The sequence below is a fragment of the Montipora capricornis genome, chromosome 3 (assembly GCF_036669925.1).
Source record: "Montipora capricornis isolate CH-2021 chromosome 3, ASM3666992v2, whole genome shotgun sequence".
In the NCBI taxonomy this organism is placed as follows: domain Eukaryota; kingdom Metazoa; phylum Cnidaria; class Anthozoa; order Scleractinia; family Acroporidae; genus Montipora; species Montipora capricornis.
Genome location: NC_090885.1, coordinates 56266287 through 56277751, shown reverse-complemented (window position 1 = coordinate 56277751; position 11465 = coordinate 56266287). Strand labels below are relative to the sequence as shown.

The 11465-nt window shown below is 35.5% G+C and overlaps 1 protein-coding gene across 3 annotated transcripts in view; it reads left to right on the top strand.

Annotated features, from left to right (window-relative positions):
* LOC138043450 (golgin subfamily B member 1-like) overlaps positions 1–11465 on the top strand; it is a 132322-nt gene that overhangs the window by 21448 nt on the left and 99409 nt on the right. For all 3 annotated transcript variants that reach the window (XM_068889719.1, XM_068889720.1, XM_068889718.1), the window contains exons 4-13: positions 966–1103; positions 2169–2225; positions 3560–3637; positions 5269–5328; positions 5619–5699; positions 7303–7431; positions 7938–8021; positions 8908–8970; positions 9476–9535; positions 11013–11081. In XM_068889719.1, coding sequence (XP_068745820.1) covers positions 966–1103; positions 2169–2225; positions 3560–3637; positions 5269–5328; positions 5619–5699; positions 7303–7431; positions 7938–8021; positions 8908–8970; positions 9476–9535; positions 11013–11081 — 819 coding nt within the window. The remainder of the gene's footprint in view (positions 1–965; positions 1104–2168; positions 2226–3559; positions 3638–5268; positions 5329–5618; positions 5700–7302; positions 7432–7937; positions 8022–8907; positions 8971–9475; positions 9536–11012; positions 11082–11465) is intronic.

The window sequence follows — 11465 nt, the reverse complement described above, 5'->3', positions numbered from 1 at the left end:
TTTAGGCATAAACAGACACAGCAATACATGTAGTTATTTTACCGTCCATATAAATGAGATCCCTTTCTTAAATCTAGAATACGAATAACTGGCACATACTTTATATGCTGCAAGTTAATTACCATCAATTTTAGCAACCTCTAGCTCCACTCAGAAACTTTGTTCCCTTTAAGTACAAACATTATTTTGTATAATTAAACATCCTTACCTCAATTAAAATTTAATGTAAGGATATTTTTCATGAGAATTATCTCAAAAACTTAGTAATGGCAAGGTGAGCAATATGGTATATCTGTTCAGCGAGTGACTTTCAGTGATAATAAATATTATTGTATAAGAAATATTGGCTTGATGTGAATTTTGCCTCAGACTTGTTTAATTATTTTTTGCATAGGGGTGAGGGGGTCTTTTTGTAATAATTATGTTATAATCTGAGATTACAGCTTTAGATTAAGAATTCACTGTTAGTGTATATACATGTAAATGTAAAAATATGGTCTTTTAATTTAATACAAGCACAGTCATGATGGCTGTTTTAACAGCCTATTAAAGCTATGAACCATTGAAATAATGAACAATGAGAAAATTAATTGTTGAGTGATACATGTCTTTAAATCATGACTTTGTTGATTTTTGATAAGGGTAAGGCAAGGTCACATGATTTCTTTTGCATTCCATTGAAAGAAAAATTCATGGTAAATTATCATAATTTAACGGTAATTTGTGCTTTTACATGTATCCAGCCTGTTTGTAATGCCATCCAACCGACCCCTTTGCTGAGTAACAGGGATATACATGTATTGGTGGAGAACATTAAATTATTTTGATCAAACCATGTAGTGCTACTTCCATTAAATGTTGTACATACAATTGATGTACTCTGATATCTGACTTCTGCCATTTTCAAATTGTGTACTTTACTTTTGCTTCACATATAGTTTATTCACATTTTGTTTTTCCCGTAGCTGGCAGAACTTGAGTCGCTTGAAAAAGACAACAGAGATAAAAACAGGAAAATTGAAAGAAAGAATGCAGATTTGATGCAAACCAACAAGAGACTTGAAAGCCGCAATAAAATGTTGCTGGATGAAATTAATACTTCGGTGAGGCCTGTTTAATTTGGAAATAATTATCAATTCATTTTTTGAAGCTGGGTGAAATGTTTTGGGGATTAGCTTATGGTTAGGTAACCGACATTACATACTTCTTCCGAAATGAAGGTGCAGTAAATTAAATGAATGGCCATAGTTTAAATTAGTTAAAGAGGCATCAGGACTGAAAGTCATGATTAAAGTAGAAGAGAGGCTGCAGTACTTAAAACATTGGCTTGAGATTGACACAGGGTTTTCAATAAGAATTTGAGTAGTTGGCAAACTTGAGGTGTAGGCAGAGAGTAGACAATGCACCGCAAAGGAGCACTTTTCGAGGGAGAATGCACAAGTTTGTAGCGGGATTGGTGGGCATCCTCCTCTGGGAAAATTTTGAAATTTTGGCCTCTTAGAATGCATTTTTTGCATTCTGGAGCACGAATTAGTGTACTTAATTAAACAGAACACTGATTCAGAGAGAATACATGTCTTGAATACTCTCATTTTTTTTTAAATTTAGTTGATGGCAAGGCATATTTTGGGTTTGAACAGACGCTAAAATAGCGTGACATAGCCCCATTTAGATAGGATCCTTTGCATTTTTCACAGCGGCATGAAATGTATCTTACATGTATTTGTCATGACTGAAAATGCCATCTTGTTACCCTTCAAATTTAGTTAGCAAATCAGGCACCTTGCACCTTGTACTGGATTGCTGGGCCGCTGCCTCAACAATGTGTGTGCTTGATCTTCAATCAATGCTTTTGACATGGACAGGGAAACAGAAAGCACTGCAGAAATTACTCAGAATTCAGGCGTCTCTTGTTTTTCATGAACAAAACTTGGCCTATCCAAGTGTCATGTTCTGTGCGAATGTTTCTAACATTATTCATAAAATTTAGGGTAATTTCTAAGGAAAAGTAGCTGGCTAGTTCATGTGCAATAGCTGGTGAATTTCGCCAGCCTTCAGCTCTTATTGAAAACCCTGTTGACATGCCTCAAGTTATCACAAAATCAGCCATAGAACTACTCTTAAGGATGTACAGTGTTTTTCACTGGGTAAAACTCTCATTTACACAGAAGAAACACTCGAAGAGGGATGGTGTGGTAAAACCAAGAGGACATGCTGCAAAGGAAGTGAGTAGTTACTCCACCCTGTAAAATTAAGAGCTGTGTGGGATAAGAGCCATTAAAAATCATTGGGAAATCCAGTACAGTGCAGTACTGATAATCAATGGACTAGTACTATTCCAGATTTCTTATTGTTCACACCAGGTCCCAGTGGTGTCTGAAGGGTCAGAAAATTAATTTGAGCATGATTTACATAATTATTACATTTCACTTTTACCAGCTACAGTCTGTGACAAAATTCGTTGGAACAGTACACGACTATACAGATCTGAACCTTTCGCAGCTCACTCTCCCCTCACAATGTTTTTTTAACGCCAGTGTCTGAGCCCAATTGCCAAAACAACATTTGTATGAGGGCAAGGTATCGTAAAGTGTTTCAACAATTTTGTACGGGACTGTAGGTCTGTTGCTCTTATTATAAGGCGTCCAAGGGCGTTTGAGGTTCCAGTGAGTTAAGCAGTCAAAAACTACATGTCCCCTCCATTATCCAGATCCCCAATAATTTATTTTCTTACGTTACTAGTTAAATGCACTTTCAAGGAGAGCAAGTATCATTTTACTGACTAGTTGGTGTGTGCACTTTCAGTGACTTGACCGCAAATGTTCAGTTATCAATTATAGTAAAGAGAAAAGCCTTTCTGTCATCAGGTTGCTCGAATGGTAGACAAGTTTTGCAATCAGGCCTTCTTTGTACATTAAATTTTGTATTTACTGCTTGATGATCAGACTGAGTGTATTTGTTGACAATAGGTGTAAATGCCAGAATATTGATCCTTGTTATTTGAGTCTGTACCACATGGCATTTTACGTAATTTATGATAATTTAGGGCTTACTGAAGCCCTAGCTACACCCATTGTAGTTTCAGGTGTCTGAGCTTAAATCTTAAGTTACACAAAATTAATGATATTTGCAACATGTTTATCAGTTTAAGTATGTACATTGTATTTTTAAACACTCTGTATTTAGCCTCTCTTTATGATAATTATGATATTATCTTTTGTGGTGCCCATTTCAGTTGTTAGATGCCAGATGGTAAAATCTATAATGGTTACCATGACGATTCATAGCATGACTGTTAGACCCAATTGATTTACAAAAATTAATATATACAATTGCCTTATAATGAGAGTTGTACACTGTACGTAATTATGTATTGTTTATGCTGGTCCAATGGTACATGTAGTTTGGGGTTGTTTTTTTTCCATTGTCATGAAAAATAAACAGTTATTATAGTTATTATTATTATTATTGTTGTTGTTATCATTATTATACTGCTGGGCAATGCCTACTAATCTTCCAGGAAATAGTTGACCTGTGTATGCATGCTTCCTTTCTGCAGCAAGATGACCTTGATAATTTGAGAGCACAGTTAAGAGAACAGACAAGAATAATAGCTGACTTGAAACAAGACTTGATGGTATGTCTTCGTTGATAACTTTATTGTGTTCAGCCATGCATTGCAATTTCACTTGACCAAATCAAATTGCGAACTCTTGCATGATCACAGCTTCATCTGTAAGCTGTCATATCACAGGAAAAGTTTCCCAAAAAACATTAATGTTATTTAGAAAAACCATAATGGGAATTGACAAATTTACATTTTTACCAATTTTCCATTAATGGTAAATACTATTAAAACCATGATGGAAAGTTGTTTTACATTGATGTGATTTTAATAAATTCCATAATGTAAAATCTCTTAAATCCATTAATGTTTTCCTTCTAAAATACATTAATGGTAAGTGTTCGGATTTTCCAACAATGTTTTTTTGAATGGGAATTTGCAGAATTCCCATTCAAAAAAACAGTAATGTTTTTTGGGAAAATTTTCCTGTGTCATGTTGCAACATTTTCATAGAACAGCATCTAATTAGATCACCATTCTGTTTAAATATGATCTGAGTGACCAGTATCGAAAAGTCAACAATAATTATTGAATTAAAGCCTTTGCATGAAACTCTGACCAGACCTTCCCCTATGGGGCTGCTTTAGGACATAATTAATTACACAAAACAAGTCATGGACTTCAGGTCCATGGACCACCCCTGTGAACCCGGTCCATGGGCCCCTTCATGGACCCGTTCTATGTTGGGAGTTGCAGGGACTGCGGAGGAGGGGTAGCTGGACGGCTCTACATGTAGCTGCCCCTGGCCAACAATTTTTTCAAAAATATTGTATTATTTTTTTGAAAAAAAAAGAAAAGGATGTGTCATTATTAAAAAGAGGAATCTGTGGAAACCTATTTCAGTTGCTGCCACTTCGGACATTTAAAAAGCCAATAAACTGACAAAATGGAGACCCAAAATGAGATGGCAGATATATTTTTTGGTGATTATTAAAATTAGAGGAATTTTCCAGCAATTTCAGAGACTGTAAATTTCAGTTTTCTGTGGGAGCATGCCCCCAGACCCCCCTAGAGAGGCTCGCGCCTTCAGTGATTGCTCACTTCCCGTGAGCTAGCCGCCCCAATACAAAATAATTTAATATGCTCAGCGGTCCTTGAGTTGCTGGGCTTAGAAGTTTGACCTGAGTTTCAAACCTTGCACAACAACTCCCAACAAACAATCAACAGGGTGTGCAAATGGGTGGAACATGAATTGTACCTGGGGCCTGTTTCTCAAAAGTCCCGAAAATTTTTCGGGCTCAAAAAACCATTTGTGAAACTGCCAACCACTTGTTTTGGAAAGCCGATCTTTTAACATGTTTTCAAGGTAACAAAAAGGAAAATGACTGTGAAATTTGACGACTTAAATCCTCTCCGTTCTTGAGATGCAAAGGCCTGAAAATGGCCCGTAAAATTTCGGGACTTTCGAGAAAATATGGGCCCCTGGTCTGGTAACACCCAACAATGTTGGCAGTTGTTGGCCAACAATGCATGGAGCCTAACACTATGTTGCACAAAAACCTTTTCTCTGAGCTCCTTTCGTGTACATTCTCTGAAAATCTTTGTACTTCTGTGCAAAGAAGAACCCTTTCTCTTCATCAATTTTTCTTTGACGCTTACTTAAATAATGATAATGATCACTGTTTTTATTTTGTAATGTTAAGGACAAGGACAGAAGGATTGAACTTTTAAGGGGCAGGAGGAAAAAGAGCAGACAGCAAACAGTGAGTCATGTCATTTTGATTATTTTTTTTATCACAAGTCATACATATCCTGTGTTACATGTACGTAGTGTACACATGTAATTCCATCCAAATGAAGAATGCTCAAACTACTGTGTATTAGTTGAAAATAATAGACATCTTAAAAGTAATTAATTTTATTTACATCTGTTCACCATTATAAGTATTATTATAAAGGCTATCAGTATTACTAAGTATTATTAAGGCTAAGGTTATCATCACCTGAAATTATGGGTACACACTATTAATTTTGTAATTATTGTATTTTTCAGTCCACCCTGACTGATTTTCCATCAGTGGAAGATGAAGATGCATTGTCAGTTCATTCTGATTTCAGTGAGGCTTCAGAAATGGTTAGTTCAGTTCAACGTCGTTTCCAGGGTGTCTCTTCTCTGCCTCCTTTGTCATTGTCTTTCTCCTCAAGGACAAGGGAGGCAGAGAACAGAGACCCTGGTAACAAGGCTGAGTTCAGTTCACCAAGTGAGTAGTGTCATTATTAAAAATAGTATCAAATTGTACTAATTGCATCCTGAACTCATGCAAATGAACCTATGTAAACAAGTAAATTGAGAACTTTCAAACTATCACTGGATGCAGGTACAGTATCTGTCAGTTCCCAATAATATGGCCTTCGAGTTTTGTATGTCAAGAAGCAGAATGATCCAATTTTCATAATTCCCTGTTAATTTTCCCTGAAAATCAGATTGTCCCCGTCTGTTTCAAATCTCAAGCAAGAGCATTTGACCTGTAGTTTGCCATCTCATTGTACAATTCTTTATTCTATGTAGCCTATAATTTTGCTATCCATTTTAACAGTTTCTAATTACAAAGTTGGTGTCTCAGAGATTCAAGCAGTTATTGTTAACCATTTGCCCTCATTTAATGACTGAGATATCTGATGAAACACCATCAATTTGTTTATAAGATTCCAAATGAAACATAACAAGCTTAAGTGTGAATTCATGCATTTGAATAGGGTCGGTTATGGATTTATTTAAAATAGATATGAAAATGGACCTTTTGATTTGTAGAGTGTTGTCACTAATAAAGGGTTTTAGTTTCACTTTGTTCATGTCATTGCAGACAAAGTAAACATTGACATTCCTTGTGAATATAAACAGAAAATACAGTGTAGCTTGACAACATAAGTTACTGAGTTTACAGTATTTGCATAAAATTGGCTTCAGTTGGTACCTTTGAGAACTTGATAATTCTTTGAGGTAATCTTCTAGAATCGTGCAGTACATGTAAGTGTATCAGAATGATATAATTTGACCCCTTTGAAGCAATTTATTGTCCAACTTAGCTTGTCTTAATTTGTTCTGTTGTCTGTGCATGACCACCATTCCTTTGTTTCTTTTCTTAATTTACACCAAGTAAATCTGAGGAAGGGAAAGTGCTTTTTACTGCAAATGCAAAACATCACTTTGCTAGATTGTAGTTGAATTTTAACTTTTTTCTAGATAATCATTTGACTTGTAGTACACTGGGAGTAAGCTTCAAGTTCCATTTTTGTACAACCACTTTCTTTAAAGTTGAACCTTGATCAAGTATATAAGCAAATCTTTGAAAACATTATTGGAGCTAACAGTTTATAAAACTCCAAGAAGTTGTTAATATATGTTTGCAAATATTATTCTTGAAACTAAGGCTAGATTACTACTTTTACATGTAAACTGTACACTAGTCAGTTATAGAGTGTACATGTGTCAGGTGAGCTCAAGTCAATTTTTGTTAACTTACATGAAATATTGTTAGCAATAGGAGTAACTAAAAATAATTCATGGACCAGTTAGATACATTATTAATAGAAAACAGATAGTTTAGAATACTACATGTAATTCTTTAATTGTGTGGAGTTTAGTACACCTAAATTCTTGAATTTAGAACTTAAGCACTGTTAAACTTCTTGATGCGGATTTTAACAATATCTTCATTACTCTTTATTATTGACAGTCAACCAATGATGATGTAGACAGCAAAAGAATCAAGAAGCTTGCCAAAGAATTATTGGCTTTAGAGCGAGCATATGCACTTTTGCAAGCCCATGTTGGTAGTGCGGTAGATGCTGAAAGAGATGAAATGGTACAGTAACTGTAAATGCTGTTCTTAAGTTTAATTCTTGAAATACCTGACTTTGTTTCATGTGTTTCTGCCTACCAACCAAGGCTTCAAGAACCCAGGTTGCCCACACAGTTATATGAGAGTTTTTGTAGAAACTTGCTGCCTTGGCTATAGTAATGTACAGGAGAGGCCATGTTCATGTGGCACAGGAAAACGGTTGCAGTCACTTCATTCGCGAATTTGAAGAATATGATTTCTGGCTTAGATTGACCTTGCTTCCTGGTAATCTAACCTAGAACAAAGCATGCAAAGCTTCGCAAATAAATACAACAGTCACGGGTGCACTGTATCATAATCTGGTTAAAATTATAATTATACTGATTCAGAAAATAGTCCTTACATGTATGTCAGAGAACATTCTAGTTCTTGTAGGTCTGCAAAGGTTGAGCGGGTTATGATTCAAATGGGAAAATTTGATAGACTATTCATTTTTATAAATAAAACTTTCACATCTATTTTTAACGCAGGAGAAACAACAGCTTCAGTCAGATTTGCTGGAGAGCCAAACCAGAATACATGAACTGGAGCGAATGATAGACTACAGTGGGCAGGTGATTGCAGAACCTTTATCTTTGTTTTACTGTACTTGCTTGGTCCTGTGTTTTGAGCAAGTCTTTGATTGTTTTAATCTATTTATTGCATCTTCGTGCATGAGTATGACAAACGTTTTGCTTAAAGATTGAAATCAATAACAATGCCAAAAGACAAACACAAGAGATAAGTCAGTGGTAGCAAGACAAGTGTCATCCTTGATGACAGACCCAGGGTGTTAATTATTATTACACTGGTAATTATAGAAATTGTTACATGTACATGTAAACCAGCATAAAATAATATCACTGGCAACCAGAGTTTTTCAGCCCAGGTCGTCAAAATGTGCCAGCAATGGGTTGTATTTACTACCTATTTTATTAGTTTCAGAGCCTTTGCTGGCTTTTATAGATCCCCTAACCATTTACAGTACTTTGTCACAATCTCCTTCACCTAAAATCATTTTGATAGCCCTGGGTTTCAATTCAAACTTAACAAAGGTTTAGCATGTGCAAACTTTTCTTTAAAGAGCTGGACCCTGATTATCCTTAATTTAGAACCATTTCAATCAAGTTTTTGTTGTTTTCTCATAACAGCAGACTGTCAGTATCTATCCAAAAAGCACTTTCTGTATCCACTTTAAAATTGTCTTTTGAGCTAATTATTCATGAAAACGGGTGAAAATTTTGTGCAACTTTTTAAATTGAGCATTGTCTAAGTAAAACCATATTCAATTAATTATTATTCAGGAAATGATAATGATATCATAGTGCAACAAAAGCAGTCTGATGAACAAACTACATTTAGTGTAGCAATTTAACCACTGCAATTAAAATCAACGAATCATTTTCAATAGTTAGTTGCTATGTTACTGATAATTTCTCATGAAATCCTTTGATCCTAAAGAACACAGTTGGGTCAGTGGAAATGTCACAGCTCCAAGAGGACAATAAGGATTTATATCAAAAGGTAATTTGTTGAATTGAATTGATGGTTCGTTCCCATTTATTGATATGTACATGGAGTATCTGGTACTTTCTTACATGTATGACCTCTACACAGTGTTCATGCAAGCAGCCAACTTCAGTTGCAGATGCATGTTCAACTTCCCAAGGGTATTTGCTTCAGCTGTACTGTAGCGTCATGCCTGGTTCTATTACATGTAGCCCTTATGGTTCTAGGCAGCTAGTACTCTTTTTTAGCTCAATAATTGAAAAAGAGATACATATTGTAATAAGGCAAGACGAATGCAAATAAACTGTTGTTGTTGTTGTTGTAATAGTAATAAAATTGAATTATTATGTGAAGTTACCACGTGACTCTGAGCTGTGCTGTAGTTGGAGCTCATTAACCATATCGTTATTGGCAGCAAGTAGTCTGACATCAACTTTGGATCTTACTGGCATTTACCAAATTAATCTTTATTGTTCTCATGACTACCGACTTTGTGTACTCTTCTATGTTATACATGTAGCTGGTACAGGCAGAGAAAGATAGAGATCATGCACAAGCTGAACTGGCTAAGCACTCTGAGGTAGGTTATAAAGGGATTGCAGACAGAATGGGAGCAAAACTGCTTTCCAAAGCCAAGTCAATCGACAGTGTCTTGGAACAGAGACTGATTTGAAACCCACAGTTTACACAGTTTATTTCGGAACTTGCTGTAGATCCTCGATTAGAAACCGCAGCCAATAGAAGTTATAATTCCTTAGGCCGTGTGGCTGAGACTAACAAAAAAACTGCCTTAAATAACATTGTAAACTGTAAGATCTAAGGCTAATTACACGATAAAGAAAAATTGAATAGTGAACAAATAAAAGACACTTAAACAAAACGATGAAAGGAAAAATCTTATTCTAAACAAAACTGGAAAAAATTGAACTTACTTTAGTCTCCCAGATGTGAGTGATTCCTTAGAATTTTATTTGTAAGAGATGATTTCTAGACTTCCAGATGATAAAGGGAATGAGTCATGATGTGAGGGCTGGATATAAACAAGTTACTGTTAAAACAGCAAATTATTTGAGTACGACATGATACAAGAAATGTGAGACCTAAGAAACTAGAAGTCACGAAAGCTACACATGATTGGGCGTGAAACTTACACTAACACTGATCTTATCACTTAAAGGGGCTAGGTCACGCTATTTTAGGTAATTTTGTTTAATTTTGTTAATTATGAGCTCTAAACGTCAAATTGGCAGAGAAAGAGTCTTTCATTTGCAAAATCACGGCCACATAACAACTGAGAATGATTTTCCAGCTTTATAAATGACATTTTGATATAGACTGATAAATATTTGAAAAAAGGTGGGCTGCCGTTGTTCAAATTTACCCAAATTCAATCCATTTAAATTTTCTCCAGTTTTGTCCATCCATGTTCTTTCTTGGCTTCCCTGTGTTTTGTTAGAGTTATTCTATAGTTTTGAACAGTTATTTTATTATTTTAGTTAATTCTATGTCCATTCGATCAGTGCTGAAATTGCCTAAAATTGCGTGACCTAGCCCCTTTAGAGCTCAACCCTAATTACCATGAAATATCTTTTGGCTCATTTTTAATCTTTTCTATTGCTTTCTGTGTTTCTCTTTTGTCAGTCCCCCTGTGCAAATCCACTTATCTTCTTCCTTAAATTGTCCTTCAATCTGCCCCCCCCCCCCCCATCTTATTTTTTCGCAACCAAATTAATAAATGACGACGCCAACTCTGTGGACAGACAGATCTGGTATGGTTTATTTGTGTCCTGGAAGCTTTGTTTTTGGTTCTCAGGTGCATGACTTGATTCTTCTCTGAATAATACATTGTAACTTATTGTCCTTGCGCATTTTATGTGGACTCTCTGTTTATGACCCTGAATTTGAATCCAGAGCATCTGTGCACAAACATGTCATTGTGCCGGCTTGATTACTGGCATGACTGTGGCTTGATATCTCAAGGTTTGATTCTCATTTGCATAGCCATGGGTTTAATTTCCACCCAAGTCTTTATTTTTTGTTTGATTGCTTGCCTAAAGGACATAAGGGAACTGAAAGATCAGAGAGACTTGCTGGAGTTTGAGCTAGAAGAAATGTCCCAGTTATCAGTAAGTTTATTTATTACATAATTATATGAGCGTAAATTGATTTCATTTATGTTACTTTGCAAAGTGGCATTTAAACAAATAAAAACAGTCAAACTGACCGGTGGGATAAGGATTTCATGTCACAACATTCTGATTTTTTGGGTTCAAAAGATCTCTTATCATCGTAACCAATACTTGGTTCCTTTAAACAAAAGACAACCGTGCACACGCACTTTTTATTCCCCTTAAAATAATTTTAATGGGAATTGGACTGAACAGAAAAAAAAGTAATTGAATTTAAAATTGAGTCCTTTTAAGGACGGTGCCTACTAATTCAAAGGTAGTTTTGCGCGGTTTATTGAATATGTGGGAAAAGCAGATCTTAACAAGTATTATTGAAATCCA